This window comes from Camelus ferus, chromosome 5 (assembly GCF_009834535.1).
Source record: "Camelus ferus isolate YT-003-E chromosome 5, BCGSAC_Cfer_1.0, whole genome shotgun sequence".
Classification (NCBI taxonomy): Eukaryota; Metazoa; Chordata; class Mammalia; order Artiodactyla; family Camelidae; genus Camelus; species Camelus ferus.
In genome coordinates this window covers 50611374-50631246 of record NC_045700.1, presented here as the reverse complement: position 1 = coordinate 50631246, position 19873 = coordinate 50611374, and the positions used below count along the sequence as shown (strand labels likewise).

Below are 19873 nucleotides of genomic sequence, written 5' to 3'. Positions count from 1 at the left end.
TAAGTGATTATTTTCTGATATTGGGCATTTATGCTGTTACTGATTCTTATTAGAATAAATAATGCTGCCATGAATGTTTACATGCATATTGGTTTTCTACCTTCAGCATTACTCCCTTAGATTACACGTATCAGCCACGGACCAAAGAGTCAAAGGATAAAATCTTTCAAAGGCTTTTAATAAATATTGTCAAATTATGTCCAAGATGACATCAATTTAAAGTTACTGGATAGCTTAAAAAAAAGATGTAAATAATTCTATGAAGAATATTTTCATACACAAAAAATTTGGCCAAGTCTTAGGGCACGGTAAAATTTAGGAATAAATAAATACACTTAGAACTTGTATCTCAGCCCAGAATATTTATTTTGGATGTGTAAAATGTTACAGACAGGAAGAATGGCAAATACTATGACTGGAATTTTAACTATGCTGCTCTGTGCCTTGAGCCAATTTTTTGCTTACATTCCCACACATACCACATTTCACTGATTCTAAGCTGCACCATTCCCCCCATATTAACACCTCTGAAGCACTGTGTCAGCTTAACTGACAGGAGCTTATTCTTTCTTTGCAATGCACAGAATGATGGTACATTTAACAACTGATGCCATATTGATTTAATGAAGTACAGTAATTCTAGATGGAGTACAAGAATTACTGCTGCTCATGTTTGTACGGGCCCAATTCCCACTGCATTTAGCACAAGCTGTGTACAAACTATGTGGCCAGAAATCAAACCAGTAACAGTGACAAAGGGTAACGTACTGAAGACAGACACAGGTCAAGTTGAACCTTTTATCAGAGTAATCTAGGGTGCTGAGTTTACCTTAGTCTTACTATGTATACTATTTGATTCTGGTGTTCAGGGTACTACAGCTGCTTGTGAAACAAAGTCACTTATAAAGGGATAGATGCCACATCAAAATACCTTGCCCCATAGGTTCAAATCCAACATCTATGCTGCCTCTCAGGTGTAAAAGTTTACTTTTAACGTTTATGGGGTAAAATAATAGAATTATGTATGTCTTTGTGTACATATAGATCAGTGATGAAATATACTGTAGAAGAGGAATTCATTATACTGTTCAGCCTTGCAAATTATTAGATGTGCAAGGCAGGTAACAATTCATGCTGCACAGGTAGTGAAGAATGGTAATTTTATATATTTTATTATGTTATGTGCCTTCTAAAGGATGATGGAATTTGCCAAGTTGATATATTTAAAAGCTTTATTGAAAAGCAGCATTTTAATCATTAGACATATAACAAATAGGACTTACGTCAAATAAAAAATAAGCTTTAAAAATGTTAGACTAATCTAAGAAGTTATTTAAACACAGTCTCTCTCTCTCTCTTTCCTTTTCCTAGGGGAGACATGGCTTGGCAAATGTTCATTAAAAAAATACCTGGGGTTTAACTGATGACACTTGAATAGGGATCAAAGATGTCTTACCTAAAAGCACATTAAATGTGAAGTTATTTTATTATAAAAACATACTCAGAACAACCCTCTCAATGTACTCAAGCTATTTCATAGCTTGTTCAATCCTAAGTGCTATATTTAAAATGAAAATGATAAGAGTTGACCAACCAGCATGGCTCCATCGGTTAATTGTTTCCCATCTTAGTCTCCTTATCTGCTAGTTCCTTCCCTTCATGATACAAACATACTGAGATGACTGCCAAATCCCAAGGCTGACTTTCAACCCATATATCATTTGCTGCTAAGTCAGATCCTGTTAACCTTTTCTTTCTTGAGATTATCAGAACTCTTTACCTTTGATCTCAACGGTCATCGCTACCTAAATTTGTCGACTATTTGCCCTGGGCTTCCATCAAAAGATCCCCTCACCCCTTTTTTTTAGCTTGTCCTTTAAATACTAATGTTCTCTATGACAGCATCATTGACCTCTTTTATTCTGATTGAAAACACAATGCATCAACATCTATAAATTCACTGATATACTGGGGTATCCACATCTTTCTCTCTAGCCAAGGCCTCTCTCCAAAGCCCTCAAGCTCAGGAGGATACAATCTGCCCAATGGGAAGGTGTGTACAGACACAGAGATGTGAACATGGCCTAAAGGCTATGATAAGACAGAACTGGAAGCACTAAATTCTCTAGTAGGTAGGGTATAACTATCCTTATAGTCCTAAATTATTTTCATATTTTTGAGTTAAAAAAAAACAAAACAAACAACTAAATGTAACAACCAAAAAAAAAAAAAACAAAAACCTACTGAGGCTCTACTTTTATTTATTATTTGTTTTAATGGAGGTACTGGGGAGTGAACCTAGGACCTCATGCATGCTATGCATGCGCTCTACCACTGAGTTACACCCTCCCCCAGAGACTCTAATTCTAAATGCAAATAAATACATTTAGACAAGAGAAGAGAACATTTAACCCAAAGCATCCAAAGTTGCTGTAATTTTGCTTTATTTTACTTTTATCATGTTGGTATCAGCATCTTCCTTGTGAACCACTGCTGTCTACTCAGGTTTGTCAAGGACCGATTCTACCACAAAGGCTGATCTCTGGCTCTGCTCACAGCTCAGGGATCTCTCATGTCTCTGAACAAATCTAAACCACCCATGTGCTGCTTGGAATGGACTACAGTGTGGTCCACTTAATTGCCTCCTGAGTAAACACTGCTCATCTCACAAGTCAGATCACGAGCTACTCAGAACATGGCCAGGGCTACTTTTACCTGGATGTTCTACATCTTGCACTGGACCGAACGTACAGGAGTTGAATGAAAACAATGACTAAATGGATGAATAACTGCCTAAAATTTCTCTTCATCATCATTTCTAATCTCACCTGATCTCCTAAACCTAGATCTTGTTTTATCATTCTCTGTTTTACCAACAAGCAAGTAAAAGCAAGCAAGCAAGAATCAAGCACATTTTCCTATTTTTCTTAGTACAAGCTTATCTTTTATCACTAAGCCTTCAGTCATTTAACACATCTGAGGAAAATACTACAACATGTAGGGGGATGAGAGTGTATTTTACACATTTACAAGGTGATAGATACATGTTCATGAACCATTATGTTGATCTTTCTGATTCATGAGCCTTTCAGATCATGATTCAGAAGACCGATGAACATGCACTAAGTGTTCAACAGATAGGTGACTTGAGAATATAGTCCAGGGCAAACCAGTAAAGTGGGCTTGTCTGCGGACTGGCACGACAGACGCTGCTTCGAACGCTCAGGCTCTCGTGCCCCTTCGTTTTGCACTGGAAGCAGCAGATGCACCTCAGCTGACAGGGTGTGACAGTGAACAGCAGAAAGTGGGCTCAGGTAACAACATTCAATAACAGGAAACTTAACATTGGAAATAAGCTGACAGTTCAGGTACATAAAACATGGTGAAACAGTTTAAGTCTAACTGATAGGGACTGAGGGAAAAACTATTCAAGCAGGAGCTGACCCACATGGAAAACCACTTACCCAGGATTTGCTTGCTCCTTCGCTCTGATCCAAGGCACCAGGAAGTGAACAATATTTTATATAAACACTGAGTTCTCACACAAAATCAATAACAACATAGAATTCTCAAAGGAATTTTTAAAGGTGCATTTATAGACTAAATGAAGACACTAATTCAGAGGAAGTGCTCAGTGTCAGAAGCATAACTGCAGTTTTCAAGGCTTTTGAACAGAAATTTCAACCTTGAAATACATAGGGATTCGATTAGTATCAACAAGATCAATGCAATATAGATTGAATAATATATATTATAGTGTTATATATATATATTGAAACATAAAAGAGTCTAGCTTCAGGAGGCATAATTTATACAGGAAGAAAATCCTAACAGTGCAAATCAGAAAAGAATAAGTAGGTAATGGTAATCAGTACTTTTCAACAGATTAAAATGTACTGTAAGTTGGAAAAAATAGTAAATGTGGAAGATCTGGTAGATTTGGTCTATTTAACATTGGGTCGAACATATTTTGGAACATAGTTTAGATGTGGATATCAGTCATGTATAAATGCGTGATTCTTTTTCTAAAACCAGGGATTCATAATAACCATAGAGAGGATTAAAAGTATTCAATTGGGCAAAACAGCAGTTATGTGTGCAAGCAAGTTTGGTTGATTTTTGCTCTTACCTTGATATTTTTTGGAGGAAAAGAAATAAAACTGAATATTGACATTGCACTGTCTTGGGAGAATTTCATACAAATGTGCTTTCCTGGGGATGGCCTGCCTCCGCACCTATCTTTGGCTCTAGGGTTAGGAATGTGCCATGAGAGTGAAACAAAACACTCTCATTTACCTGAGACAGTGACTGTCGGAGCCGTGCCATCTGTGTGCTGTGGCCTTTGTTGTGATCCTGCTCAGAAACCATCTGCTTAAGCTTCTCCTTCTCTATAGCTATGCTATTAAATGCAGACTTCAAAAGAGAATGCACTGGATCGGGGAGAAAAGTGAGAAACAAAGATTAAACAGATCTAGAAAGAATATGTAAAATTATAAACTTCTCAGCACTTTAATTCATGCATGGATATTTTCCGGAAAGGTTATGTTACAGTCTAATTAAAAGTCAGCCTTAAAATGGAGTCTATAGAATATTTATACACAACACAAATATGGTAATGGTAACTAATCAGGATGAAAGTTTTAGCATTTCACACCAGACTGGCCAACAAAGACCTGGAGGCAGCATATAATATATCAATTTTAAATCTCAATATTTAGAAACTAATCTATAATTTCTAGAAGGAAAAGGAAACAAGTTTTATTCTGCCATGTTTAATGATAATATGTGAGCAGTTCTGTGTACAATGAAGCCTCATGCAGATCATTTAGAACTATCTAAAAATTATTTCCCTAAAGTGTGCATTCAAAAAAGATCATTTTATGACTCCTGCCAATATAAATCAGTCAGCTGATTGATAAGTGCTGACTAGTTCTCTTTGGGATAGGAAATGATTTGGTCTTAAGAACAGCACTTGGATTACTTTCTCAGCCAAGAACATCTTGATATCAGAAGTGCTTTCAAAGAGAGTACAAACTTCTAGTTATAAGATGAATAAGTTCTGGGGATCTAATGTATGTATGTTGGTTACAGTTAATCATACTGCATTATATACTTGAAAGTTGCTAAGAGAGTAGATCTTATATGTTCTCACCAGAAAATGAAATGGTAATTCTGTGACATAATGGAGGTATTGCTATCGTTATGGTGGTAATTATTTTGCAATATATAAGTGTATCAACTTGACATGTATACCCCAAATGTGCACAATGTTAAATTATAAATGTTAAGCTATCAAATTATAGCTTAATAAAGCTGGAAGTAAAATAAAACAAAATAAAAGCAACAATAACCCCCCCCCATTTCTGCATACCTAACAACGTACATTGGTAAAATCTGAGGCAATCTTCAGTTTTGAAACAAAAAGGTTAAATTTCCAACTCCTATCTTTACAATAGCAGTTTCTATAAAATGCAAGTCTTCTAAAACAGAGATCTCCTTATTTGAGAAAGGTTATTTTTAAAAGAAGTGGAGTAATTTAGCACAAAAAAGTGGCCTGAATTAAAGGGGAAAAATGGCAGGATCACAAGGGACTCACCATCTATTGATTTACGTGCTACATTCTAGTTGTCATCAATTTTATGGTAATAACTTGATAGCTGAAATACATTAACCCCACTGGCAGCTCTAAAAGTGGACTCTCACTGATTTCAAAATCCATAATTCCTCCTAAAGAGTTCACTCAATAGTCATAGAAAAGCCCCCCTTTTTTTTCTAGCACAGTGGAAAAGAAAACATGTTGTTTCAACAGAGGCTTTAAAATTCTGTTGAAACTTGGATTTCCTGAAAGCCTCGGGATTGCAACCAAATATACAAAGCTTTCCTGGGGCTACTTTCAAATTTATCCATCTTCCTTTAGAAGCTGTGCTATATTTAATTCACACAGTTGTCTCATTCTACCTGCTCCTATAACCCCGTATTAGAAGTAAAAGTTACTGGCTTTCTTGGCCATAAATCTATGCTGTTATATAAACAGAAAAGCATTGCTCTAGTCTAATGACATGACTAGCATCCAGCTAAGAAATGTAATAAAAATGTGTAAGGAGTAAAATAGCAGTAGAAAGAGAGCTGGCCGTACAGAATCTCAGCTGAGAAATCCACAGGAAAGAAAAGGGGCGGGGAGGGGGAGATGATTTTGCTTAACTGTTTCAGGGTTGTGGAATTAAAGAAATACCTGACAGTACATCTTTGCTGATGGTTTGAGAGTATAAATTTTTTGTTGACTTCAGCATTCCCAGAGATGCCCGCAGCATGCCCCTTCTTTTCCTGAGCCACTGGGCTCTTCAGTATTATGGGGGATACTTGAGATGTTTCATTTAACACACATTTTCAAAAATATCTTATAACCTATTACCAGCAGCCCCAGAGGAAACAAATGTGATTAATTCATCATAAGGTGCCAGTGACTGAAAGTAACATAAGGTATATCTTTCTCTAAGAGATTACATATTTTATAAGACAGTGCCTGAGAAGGTACCATCAAAAGCAAAAGACAAATTTCAGTGGCTGAATTAAAGGTGGAGAACACTGTAGCAGTGAGGGGAGGGAGTTAATTCAGGAGCTGAGCTTTTCTTGGTCAACACAGACAAGACTGCCTAGTCCATCTACACTCCACGAGCCTGCTTATTTATTACACTTTACTCTCTGTGGCTGATGACAGCAGTTAAACATATGCAACATGCCTTATTGAAATTTCCTATCAAAAAAGAGACTCCACAGTGGGGTGGACTTCCCCTCCCCTCAAATCTGGACTGGCCTATGAAGCTCTGCCCAGTGGAGTGCAGTGGAAGGGACACTGCTCCAGTTCCAGAGCTGGCCTTGGACAAGGCTGGTCACTTCCATTCCAATCCGCTCTGTTCTTTTGGAGCCCTGAGATGCGGTGGAGAGGGAGAGAGACAGTTGTGTGCAGCCTCTCAGCCTCCAACCAAACTGCGGGGCACCTGGATGAAGCCACCTTAAACCATTCAGCCCAGCCTCCAGCTGAGTAACACTGAGGGAGCCCAGCCAAGGTCACGTGGCACAGAACTGCTTAGCAAAGCCAGCCTGAACTCCTGACCCACCAACTGTAGCTACAATCAGTGAGTGCTGTTCAATTTAAAAAAAGACTCAAACAGAATCTATTTCTTCTTTTTTTTTCCCCGTGCAAAGGCTAACGTGCAAGTATGTATTAAATGATGAAAAACATGCTGAGTAATAGTGTCTGCCAGCCTGCCTAGAATAACCCTTTCTTTCTGCCTTTTCTCTCCATTCAATGATACTTTCTTTATTCAGTCTGAACTGTAACCCTATGATATGTGTTCTCCCAGGAGGCAAGCATCACATCCTGCTTCATTTTGTCTATAGAGCTCCAACAAGTGTATAAATCATTTAATTTTTCTACCATGACCGCCCAGACACGGATAAGAAAATACATGGCAACTTTTCCATCAAAGAAGAGAGCTTCTCTGAAAGGCACATTACATTGGTTGTTACCTTTTTGTGCAATTAGACAAAATTCTTCCTGAAGCTTTGTATAATCTGTTGAACTTTCCAGAGGGTCGGTGAGGTGGCTAGGGGGAGTCTGAAATTCAATATCTGCACAAAGGTTGGGATTGGAGGAATGCAAGCGAACCGGGGACATGGTAGCACTGAAAGGAACCTGAAAGGGGAGGACACAAATTATTAAACAGCAAACAGCACATTGTTCCACATTCTCTTACACAGAAAAGATCTCTTCCATTCTCCCCAGTAATAGAATCCTCTCTGATGACACACTCGGAGACAGCACTCATTTATTTTGCAGGTGGCTGGGGTAGGAAGGAGTATCGTTTCCCGGAGCTGATTTAGTACTGCCACTGACTCCCTGGCTTTTCCCTGTCTCAGGAAGAGATGACTACACAATGACAGGGAGAAGAGGCATAATCCCAGGTAAGCTTCAGCTCTGAGCCCACTGAAACAGTACCGGCCGAAAGCAGTCTGAGCTGTGACGCAGCTGACCTTCTCTTACAAAGTCTGGGTACTCACATCAGAGGGCTTTTTATGCCCACTTCTTTCTGAGCCTGGAGCAGGAACTCACTGAACAGGTGACAATTCAAGAGGCACACATACAGAAAGATTCACTTGCTCCAATGCCATTAGAGAAAACATAACTCAGTTTAATACTAAATACAGTAACGGTTTAAAGGACTCACAATTAAATTTGAAATTGATTTATCAAAATATATTTGTAATGAAATATATATATTATATAAATTACTGTAGTTTACCTTTGTATGTTACACATAACTGTTATACACGAATATGGCTTATGAACTGGCCAATATGGAAAAGCATTAAGTAAAAAAAGTCATATTACTATAGATTTTCCCAAATACTAGAGGTACTTCCTTGCCCAGGCTGGATCTGGGCTAAGATTGTGATGGGTGGAGGCACAGCACCTTTCCCTTTCCTTCTGGAAGGTTTTACCTGACCATTACAAATGCTGTTAGTCAAACATTCTTGGGAAATGGGAATATCAATTCCTCTTGTAAATCAGATTACCAGTAACCTCCCCTAATTCTTACTGCACAGATGTGCATTCAGTTATCTTCAAGAATCAGACTCTTAGGCTCCTCCACAAGCTGAATTTTGCATAAATTAAAAGATAATTCACACCCTCTATCTAACAGAAAATATGGTGGAGGAGGAAGGAACCAGTATCTCGCCTGATTTAAATGTATGTCAGAACCCCTTCCTTTTTTCATTTTTTTGATATATCTTCAAAACTCGTAACAGAAAAAGAGAGGGGGGTGGAGAGAGGGAGCGAGTGAGTATATGTCTGCACTGAGGGAGGAGGATGGAGGAGATGGAGATCCCAAAAATCTATCCTGAGCTGCAGTCTGTGGGTCTGTGTGAGGAGGGCTGCTGAGACTGGAAAGCGTCCTTAGAATGGAATTTGTCCTGGAATGGAGTTATTTATCTCAAAAGATATCCAGGGCTTACTGGGAAAGACAGCGAGCATGTTCAGAGAAGCTAAGCATGTTACTATAGAATATCTGAAGCATTTGGTATCTGGAGTCATCAAAGTAAGTACCGCATTCTCCATGGGGACCTTGGCTACACTCGGCTGGGAGATGTCACGAACTTGTGTATCTCATCAGGATCAGAAGTTCTGGCTATTCCAGAGAAGAGACTTAAAAATAACAGATAAGCCACTTGAGAAAATGGAGTCCTCGGGTTCAATATTGCTGGAATCTTGTCCGGGTAACTTTGTGCTAATAATGACTGAGGTTTTTTAGGGTATCTGTAAAGGAATAGGATTTACATGGAAGAATATTTGAAGACAGATAAAGAAAATTTCTGACCTTGGCTGTGGTGATGCTAAATCTAGAAAGAACAGTCAGTCCAAGGTCCTCTAGGAGCAGGGAATTCACGTAAAGGTTGGTAATTAGGAGGTCATGGGGAGAGACTGTGACCTGAGGAAATGGATAGACCAGGGAGTTTTCAGGTTTAAGGATATGGCTTCCAGATACAAAGAACTAAAAAACACTTCAGAAAAAGGAATGTGGGTGTTCAGTGACAGGAAATGAAATGTCTTGAGGATCATGGAAAAGGGTTTTATCTGCAGCCAGGTGCCCTGAACACTCCAAGGACTGACACGGCACAGGGGAGGGTCTCTTACTCTGAGTGGGTGAGGAGGCTGGGGGAGAGGTGGTAATGGGAGGCCATGAGCAGTGGAGGCCCAGAATGCCCAGTAAGGACCCAGACTGTCCCTGAGATAATGCCTCTCTATTAAAAGTTGGAATCAGACGCCAAGAAGAAAAACATATTACAAATTTGTATTTTGTACATAATGGAAGTCTAAATCAGCAATTAAAGCAGTAAAAAGGATTTTGTATCTAACCCACAGGAAAAGGGACTTGGAATGCTCTATTCAAACTGCAATCAGACAGTTCCCTGGGAAATTGAAAACTAATTTTTATAAACTTCTAGCTGAAAATGTTTATACTGATATCTTTTTTTGTTAAAAGAAGTATATGGAATGGGTCATTTTAATCGAAAAATTCATGAAATGAAATTGAGAACGCAAATTGAGATGTATTAATCTAATTCTAATTGAATATCTCTGCAGCCTGGGGACTTATTTATTCAGTTTTTTTATTCATCAATTTGAGTATCATGGGATTCCAACATTTAAATGGTAACTAGGTTCTCTGTTGGTGATGACTGGAGTGGGAGCTGTCTACAGCTCTTAATGTTTGTACCCGAGAAACTTCAACACTGAAAATGTAGCTTTATACCCTTCTCAGGAAGGAAATTCAAGGCTTCCTTGAAATCCTGTGACAGGGAGTAAGCCTGATCCAGGAACATAAAATAATTTCAGTTTGGAAGCAGGCTGTGAGGAGATGCTTTCATCACCTGTCTGTAAAGCAGTCAAAAGAGGAATCAGATTGACGGTGGACTATTGGCATAGACATTTAGCAATAGTAAACATGAATGATAAAGCGAACACACAACAGGAGGTCTAAGGCAGATTCTGAGTGTATACCACTCAGGGAGCTGTTGTGAAGAGTGTCCTGCTGCTGTTACTCTGCGTTACAGGTGCGGGGATCCTGGTGTGGTGTGCTGGTTGCACTGGGACTCTCTGTCTTCTTCCATGGGGAGGGCCAGTGTTTCTCTTTCCCAATCCCCTATTCTGTTGGGTCTGGCTGACGTTGCAAGTGGACCATTACTGATGCTAGTACTAAGAATCAACGAGAATAAATCTCTGAAACATCTCGGGTGTACTTCTCTTTGGGAGCAATCTCAGCTGCCCTAGACACCTGAGTGGGTGAGGAGAACAAGTGACTGAAGTCATCTGGAAGCATTCCAGGTAAAAGGGCACCTAGCAGGATAGCGTAGGTGCAAAATGTGTGGGCTAATTTCAGTGTTGAAAAGAGGAAGGACAGGGAATTGAGGGGAACCACTGCACTAAAAGAAACAGGAGGGCTGAGTCGTCAGTGACAGCTCACTGAGATGTTGGCGAGGGGCCGAGGGAGCCAGTGGAAGGTCCTACTAGATGCTGTCTTGCTCTGGTATGAAGTTAAAAAAATCATAAACCCTAGGGGGTTTGGAGTCACCGTTCTCTCTAGGTATTCCTGAGTACATTACTAAATGTTGCCAGCTTTTCTCATTAGATGCTCTAAGTTATTCTTAACCTCTGTGGTCACAGCTGTCCTGTGGGGAAGTGAACATCAATATCTCCATCTTTCAAAAGCCTTTTCTCTTGTACTCTTGACTAAAAAAAATAGATCTGTTCTATTTAATAGGTTCTAATCCAAGTTTTATTATATTCACTATATGTATCTGCAATCAAAAAAATGAGCACAGTAGAAACACAATCACTTCCCTGCATGCCATCCTAGAAGTACATTATTTAAAGAAACAGCATTTTCATAAAATGATTGACCTTTCCTTTCCATACTGAGATATTGTTCTCACCCTAATAATCATTTGGATTTCTGAATTTTTTAAATGAAAGATTACATTTAAGAATTTTAAAACTGGGGAGAGGGTGTAGCTAAGTGGTAAAGTGTGTGCTTAGCATGCATGAGGCCAGGGTTTAATCCCCAGTACCTAATTTAAAAAGAAAAAAGAATTTTAAAATTAATTTTACAGGTATCTATTGTCAGAATCTGTTACCATATCAGTATAACATAATTTATTCATTTGCATTTTAATAGATGCATAAGATAGACATTAACCATGAAATCAGCTTCAAAAATTGGTTTGTTCAAATGTTCACAAAACTGAGTTTAAGAGTCAGTCAGTCCCCTAATTCCAAGTCACTGGTTCATTTCATAATCAAAATCAATTCTGTCTGAAACAATTCAGCTAAGTACCCAGATATAAAGCAAGAGTCAGTCACTAATCCTAAAGTGGAAAACCAACAATCCTCACTTTAGTATCCATTCTCCAACAATGCAACCAAAATATTTTCATATTTGTCAGCAGTTTTAGTCTTAAAATACATTCCACCATCAGCAGAAGTAAGACTGTTATAATTCAGGAAAAATTCTCTAATAGCCAAAAAACTAATGTCTCTGTTTGCTATGAACTCTGTATTTAAAAAGTTGATAGGATGTTATGATTAAGCAAATATTATGATTTACTTTTATCCAGCATAAGGTTCTTATATTGACATATTCTATTTCACATTCACCATGGACAGCTCATTAATCTAAGTACCTTACAATCAATTTGAAGTTTTGGTTATTTGCCGTATCTATCTCATACCTCCTCCATCCTCCTAAAATCCATCCTATTATCTCTTAAGAAAATACCAAACCAATATCTAGATGTGAATTAAACACCATTTAACTTTATGGTTTTCTCCTTATTTTTCACCTCAATATTCTCTGCAGAAAACAATTTTCCTTTGCTGAGTATAAATTTGGGTAGCCATTGAAAGATGACATCAAAATTCACCTTTTCTTATCCTCTCACTTCTTTATTCTCACATCCTTTTCAAATAGTCACACTGCTACAAAAAAAAGCACAATTTATGTCTGTAGTAACATGACTTTTCTTAGAAAAACAGAAATCAGTTAACAAAGGTTTTAAATCAGTATGGCAAAAAAAAAAAAAAAAAAAACCAACAAAAAACAACCCAAAAAAGACCCCCAAACAAACAAACCAAACCAAACCAAACCAGTATCCTTTAAGGAAATCTCACACCTCAGTTTTGCAGCCTTGAACTTAAATTGTGTCTTACACTGACAGTAGAGTTGAGCTCTGAATTACTAAGAGTTTTCCATCGCAAACTTGAATACCGTGTGTGCCACCTGCCATGCAAAGACAGCCAGGGAGCATGCGAGAGCTATGCCAACACGGGAGAGGGAGACGGCTGATGCCACCGCATGGGAGTGGCACCCTCGGAACAGGGGAGGTGACGCTAGCACACAGTTTCTCATTCTTATGAAAGGTCCACTTGAGATTGAAATCCACTCACTGTTGTAGCCACTGCTGCTGCTAGCCTCTGCCGGCGCCGAGTTGTGCTGAACTGGCCCTTCGCAGATGGCCCTTCCTGACAGTGAATGAGAGAAGAGGAGGGAGGAGAAAACATGGGGTAGGGGAGAGAGAGGACAGGAGATGGGAGGATGAAAGATAATCAGACAAGGGAGAGGGAGAATTTTTAACTGAAGTTGACTTTTGCTCAATCTTAGCATTGAAAAGCTCGAAGGGGTATTCGTGTGGTGAGAGAAGTTTATCATTCTCACGACAGAACACCCAAACACTTAAATTTATTCGCTGAAGATAAGCCTTACCCTAATAGGAGATGGGAAGTTATGAATTGATGAACAGCTTACCATTTCAAGGTAAAATAAATGTACATACTCTTTTATTCATGCAATGCCATGTTATATGAAGTTGAAAGGCAGTCAATAAATGGAAGTAAAGAAAAAAATAAGTTCAGGAACAAGTGATTAAATAAACAATGCACAGAGGCTAAAACAAACAGGTTGTAATGAGAGTCCAACTCCCCATTTTTTCTCCTACTATAAAGTCTCTGGGATTCAATATTAAGAATGGTATTGGGATTTTTTCAGGTTGAAGAATTTTCCAAGGAGGAAGCCAGTTTCAATGTCCACATTGTGTTGGAATAACACCTACAAAACTCAACTATGGAAATTTGAAAGCGTAAGTTTCATTTAGTGATGTGTACCTATGCATAAACCAGTAGAAGAATTCTAGAGATTCCTTTCTTTCTCTTTTTTGGTAGACAGGATTAAGGGATAATAACATTTCCTTCTAATCAATTCAACTTTGCCTGCACTTGACAAACCCTAACTCTTCAAGGCTGTGAGCAATAATCTCAGTTCCAATTAACTGAAACTAAGAGTCACCTAACAATCCTGTCTGAGGGGGGAAAAAAACCCAATAGCATAGCTGTGTTAATGTTTTTGAAACAAGAGAAATAGTTTAAATTCTTATATCTCTAATCCTCTTTAAATTTTCCAAATTACATTCACATTTATCTTCCATCTTCATAAATCTTCTGTGTACATATATGAATATGTTTATTACACACAAACACACATACACAGATAACCTGTTTTACACAAAATGTTTTCTATACAAAATCCCTTTATGTCTAATGCAGAAAAAAAAAGAGAAAGAACTATTTTTACCCCTCAGTGTAATCTGAGCATCTGTGAGATCTAGGTTAGCTACACATGAATGACATCAGCTCAGTTATCTGCTATCCCATACTGACTACTAGTCCTCATACTCTCCAAAACTCAGGGATCTAGTATTTAATTCATGCTACTAGCAACATAGGAAATTAAGCCGCAGTCTCTTTTGTAGCAATCCTTATAAAATCATTCTCTTCCTGCCCTCCTCTACCTCATTTAAAACATAACCAAATTGTTTCTGCATAATAGTGATACTGAGATTGTTTATCAGAAACAGAAATTTGAAGCTGGGGACATAGGAAGTATTTTTTCTAAAAGGTAATTCCACAGAGCCTTCTAGGACAACTGTTGCCTTCAGTGAATTACACAATGGATTCCTGAGCTAGCTTCCCAGTAGCTTTTAGTAGAAATATGGCCATATGGGTCCAAAATTTAACCTTCATATTCAAATCAACAGCATAATCTAACTCAGGTGAAAATAAGCAATGAAACATCCAGTATAACATGCTCATCATTTCTACTTCCCTAAGGTCAATTTTTAAAATGATCTATTTTTATAATTATTTCAAAATTATAACTACTACGGAATGCTGAATACGAAGTTCAATAAAACAACACCCACAATAACAGCAGCAGTAACAATAACCACCATGACCACCACCAGACAGTCTAGGTCCCTTCACACGTGGCTGGTGGACCAAAAGTTCCAGACTAGAGAGGGGATGAAAAATAAGCCATTTACTACAAAAAGTCTCTCCAGTTGGCCACAACAATGACCATCCGAGAAAGTGGTTCAAGTAATGAAATGATTATGGGCTCAAAACGAATACTGAGCACCATGAGATGGGATTCTAATGGTCAAGAAACATTTAAAGCAGGAGGGAAAACCTGTGCCTTAGGGAGAAGGTGGTGGGTATGTTTAACCTACGACAGTAAAAACAAATGCTATGCCCTTCTGTGGGTAAAATACTGATAACGTTTAGAGCAGTCACAGTCATCACTGGCTGGTTTTATAGTTCCCCAGCCAAGAATGCATGCTGAAGAAACTTCAAGTGACTTCGCAGTGGTAGAGAATGGGCATCCTGAGGGATCCTGGAAGGCATGTTGGTTTGGGTGAGCAGAAGATGCTCAGTCTGCTTAGTCTAGGGATGGTACTCAATTCTGCAGCATTCACCCTATGATCCTTTGGCCAGTTCAAGTGCAAGTAAGGTTTCTCTGGGAATGATTAATAGCTTATTGCCACCTCTCAGGCTAGTTGTTTCCATTGGAGTTGGAACTAAATCTCCTACTTTAGAAAGTTTAATGTTTTCTTTGAGTGTGGGGATGAGATGATTTCAATTTCCCCTCAAATAATTAAACCAGAATCACAAGGGCCATTTTGTTACTCCCTGGCAATACAAAAACAAGGCAAAATAGCATAAACAAAAATGTAAGAACAAACAAACCATCCAAAAATGTGACAGGAATATCAATGAAGACTATTTTCCTGCTTTTTTAGCAATGTCTTTTGATGACTGAAAAAGATTTTCATAAACTCTCCACACGCTGAAAAGCACAGTATCTAGGAGGGCTATTCAGAGTTGCATTCTGTTTCCTTCAAAAAAAAAACTGAGTGATATGGAGGCCACAGTGGGCCTTGCTACCACAGCAGAGCAGCCAGGGGCACTCACTCAGACTCACTGAGAACGAACCTGCTCCAGACCACAGCTGTGAATGGGAATCTGTTTACCCATATCTTATAAAAACAAGATTGAATTGGTATCTATCCACAAATGTATATGTTCTTATGATGCTGGCCTTCTTCAATTATTTTACTTATAATGGTTCTTTTTTCCTGGCTATGATAACCATAGATTCCATGCTTAAAAACAAAAAACCCAAAACTCACAAAACTAGACAATCACACACTCAAAAGACATGAAACCGCCAAAAGCAATTTTAGGTAATTTTCTTGTGAAGTCATCTGGCACATCTGTCTCTACAGTATTAATTTTCTGAATAGAAGGAAAAACACACAAGCACATACTGAACAAAAGACCACAAAAAATTGTGTTCATAGAATGTGGATATTCTAAATAAAAAACCATGGATCTTTAATTCTTGTGAAAATTTATTTTCAAATACAGCAGATTAGCCAGCAAAGCAACAAATAGTTTGTTATTTACACATTCAGAATTACAACACAAAGAATGTTACCAATAAAATCGGAATTAAGGAAGAATTATTATTCTTACTTAAAAGACACTGAAGAATTCTAAAAAGCAGTTCCTTTATTACCTTTGTGTTAGAATGTAGATTGATTTATAGTGTAATAAAAAGAAAAGCAAAATCATAAGTCTAATTTTGATTGTGCAGGGAAGAGTTCTTTATAATATAAAGCTAGGATTGGAGTAGAAGAAATTCTAGTTTAAAGATCTGAAAGTAGCATGAATTTTGACATAAAAGGTTTTAGGCATTTACCATATTTCATATCATTGTGATGTAATGTGATAAGAGGATCTTAATTTAAAAATTTAAAACTATTCATTCAACTAAATAGCTAATTTAAAATGAATTTCAAGAAAATTTATTAGGAGCCATTAAGAATTCAGTTGAGATTTTAAAAGTGATTGTTGATGGCCAATAATACCTATTTTTGTAGAAGCATAGAATTTTAGAGTTGAAAGGGAATTCAGAGATCATTAAGTCAACTATCATCACTTTACCCAGCAGCTAATGGAAGTCCAGAAAATTTAACAGAAATGCATGAGATTACACTGCCAGGAAATCACAGTGATTAGACTAGAACCCAAGTTTGTTAATTTCCAGCTTATTGCAATCCTCACTTATTGATAGATACAAAGTTTGGACAAAGTTAATACATAAAAGGCTCTTTTAAAATCTAGTATTTATAAATGAATGTTCATTACAACCCATTTGATTTTCAGTATAAATTTTTAAGGTGACTTTTTGTTAAAATATGTTTAATGGTCCAGAGACCATAACTGAGAATGAAAATGCCACTTTGCAGCCATATTACATAATTTTAACTTCTCTTTTAAATTCTTTTTTACTCCTGCCAGAATAAGAATAGATTTCTTGCTATTTTAGATAATATAACTCACTCTGAAAAGCACTAGCTTCAAAGTAGTTATAAGCTGCTTTAAACCTTTTAACTTCTATGAACTGATGATATATAAAGACTAACATATTAAAAATATATAAAAATATGAATGAAGGAAAAGTAAAGTCTGTACCTGCAGTTGTATTTTTGTGTCTTTGCTGACACTTTTTGTTCTCCATCGTCTTGTGACTCGCTTGTCTTTCTTTGAAATATCTACACAGTTAGCCTATGTTACACAAACAGTTAAAAGCAACAAAGTATTTTTAAGTTAACACAGACGATACAGGCATAGACAAAGAGAGCACAGCAAGTTAGTAAAGAGTCATTGTTAGACGCCTAAAGCAAACTGGCCAGGAGATAAAGGCATAACTGATGCACAGTGGGCATTAAAAGCAGAGACAAAAACTTAATCATAAAACATATTTTTCTGCTATACAAAATGAAAACAGGAATAGAGATCTTTAGCATTTTTTCCTACATGAAAAGACAGTAATAATTCTGAGAGGATCTAACTTATAGCTTCACAACTATCATTTCTAACACAACACAAACGTGGAAGAATGACTCAGATATTTACTTATTGGAGTTAGTTTGTATTTCAATGTAAGACATTTCAAAAAGACATCTTAATTAACACAATGACATCAAGATTCAAAAACATTAAGAATAACTCCAGAATATAAACTAATCTGTGCTGTAGTTATTGTCCTTTAAATGTTACCTTATATATTCACAGAACAATCCAGTAAAACTTCTGAGTGAATATCTTAAGGTCCTTTGACCAGCAGCAATAATATGTTTACCTGCATGTCAGTAAAGTTAGGTGCTGACTGAGTTCTCTGAAGTATTTCCAAATTTTGCAGGAGTTTGCTAAGTTCCACGAGGTTTGACTGGCAGTGTGCAAGGTCTAATACAAATCAGAAATAAGAATATGTTAGAACTGGGCAGGGAGAGGTGGTGATGGTGATATAAGGCAGTCTATCCAAATTATGTATTTGCATAGATCAGGAAGATGCATGTTTACAGAACAATGATACCGGCAAATCAAAGAGAACAGACCCTTCTCTGGTTTAGAACCATAAAATCACTGATTATTTATTGAATTACTTTAAAGCCCACTCTTACAAATGAACAGTTATTAGTGTAGAGAGTCATTAAAATCTCAGTGAAATTGGATGTGCCCATTTTCCTGCTGAGGTGGCCTCTGTCACCTTAGAAGCACCCTCAAGAGAACTTCAGCAGTTGTATGGTTTTGTTATTAGAAACCTGTCTGCCTGCTCCTAAAATAGTTTACAAGGTGGCTGCCTGGAATTTGGGTGGAGTCAAAGTCAAGTTCAGAAAAATAAGATCAAAGTCAAGATGAACATATTTATCTGTAATTGAGCTCACTAACAATGTTGCAATGATTTCTTTAAAATCTATTAGAGACATACTAAACAAAACCAGATATTCTCAAAGTGTGTTCCCTGGACTAGCAGCAACAGCATCACTTGGGTATGAAATTCCTTCTGCTTGAATGAGTTTCTTCATTCTGTTTAGAACGAAGAAATGACTTCTAAACTAAAAAACAATTTTGGGAGGTGTACTTGAAAACAGTTTTTAAAGATGTGCATACCAAAAAAATACCACTCAAAAACTGACTTTGTGAAACTACAGTCAAGAATATTGAGTTTTAGTATTACATATTCATTATTTTAATTATTAATTAATTATTATCATATTTACAACATGGCTCCCAGTTATGTGATAACTTTTACATGTGTACTGTTTAGTAGAGACTGCAATAGGGCACGTCTATGAATCTGTTATATCATAAAGTGGTTTTTCCTATTTTTGTAGCCAGTTAATAAAAATTTCAATTATATTATCTCTGTTTCTCATTAAATCTCAAAGGTCTGAATTGTTATGGATATGGTACAGGCAACAAAATATCACTGTTAGGTTGCAGTTAAGGATTAGCTGGGTCAAAAAGCATAGATAGTTGTGTTTGGGGATTTTTGACATTTTTGGTGGGTTTTTTGCTGCATATAAAATAAAATAGATGGCTAACTGCTATGAGGGTCTTTATCAGGACTCAGGATCTCTGTACACTTGACAGAGAGGAGGGCAGCAGCAATACATCGGGTCCAGGTCTCTTCCAGGTCCCTTCTCTTGGCAGCATCTGCCTTAGGGTGGAGTCTGGGTGGGCTGTTCAAGTGCGGCTGTTGATCTTCCAGGGAACTCTGGGCCATCAGTGGCCTTTGAATTCCTTAAGAAAGGAAATCACCCAGTGGAGGTGGTGGAAGAAAGTGCTAAGGGGGCTGGTGCCCTTCAGCCACCAACCCCCTTTGCAGGGGAGGCAGCACGTTTGTACTCTTCTCATTTCCCCCACAGAGAAAATAAGGTGAGTGGCTTGGAAGGGTGGAAATACAGACGACAAAAGGGAAGGAAGGAATGAGGGAGAAAACTGCCAAGTTGGAAGGGAGGGGTTAGAAGGAAAAGGAGAAAGGAGACGGCTGAAGAGACCTATATTTTAACTGGCCTTTTAAAGAACAAAACTACATCACAAGCACTGTGCTGGGAGGGACATTATCTAACA

At 37.6% G+C, this 19873-nt stretch overlaps 1 protein-coding gene across 6 annotated transcripts in view; it reads right to left on the bottom strand.

The window, feature by feature from the left end:
* Positions 1 to 19873, bottom strand: part of OSBPL6 (oxysterol binding protein like 6) — a 186360-nt gene that overhangs the window by 25479 nt on the left and 141008 nt on the right. For 2 of the 6 annotated variants that reach the window (XM_032479776.1, XM_032479777.1), the window contains exons 10-12: positions 18099 to 18202; positions 7531 to 7696; positions 4297 to 4430 (exon numbers count right to left, since the gene is read on the bottom strand). In XM_032479776.1, the coding sequence (XP_032335667.1) occupies positions 4297 to 4430; positions 7531 to 7696; positions 18099 to 18202 (404 nt within the window). Of the gene's footprint in view, positions 1 to 3464; positions 3489 to 4296; positions 4431 to 7530; positions 7697 to 13006; positions 13082 to 17428; positions 17522 to 18098; positions 18203 to 19873 lie in introns of all 6 variants that reach the window. The other 4 variants (XM_032479772.1, XM_032479773.1, XM_032479774.1 and 1 more) reach the window with 4 other exon arrangements.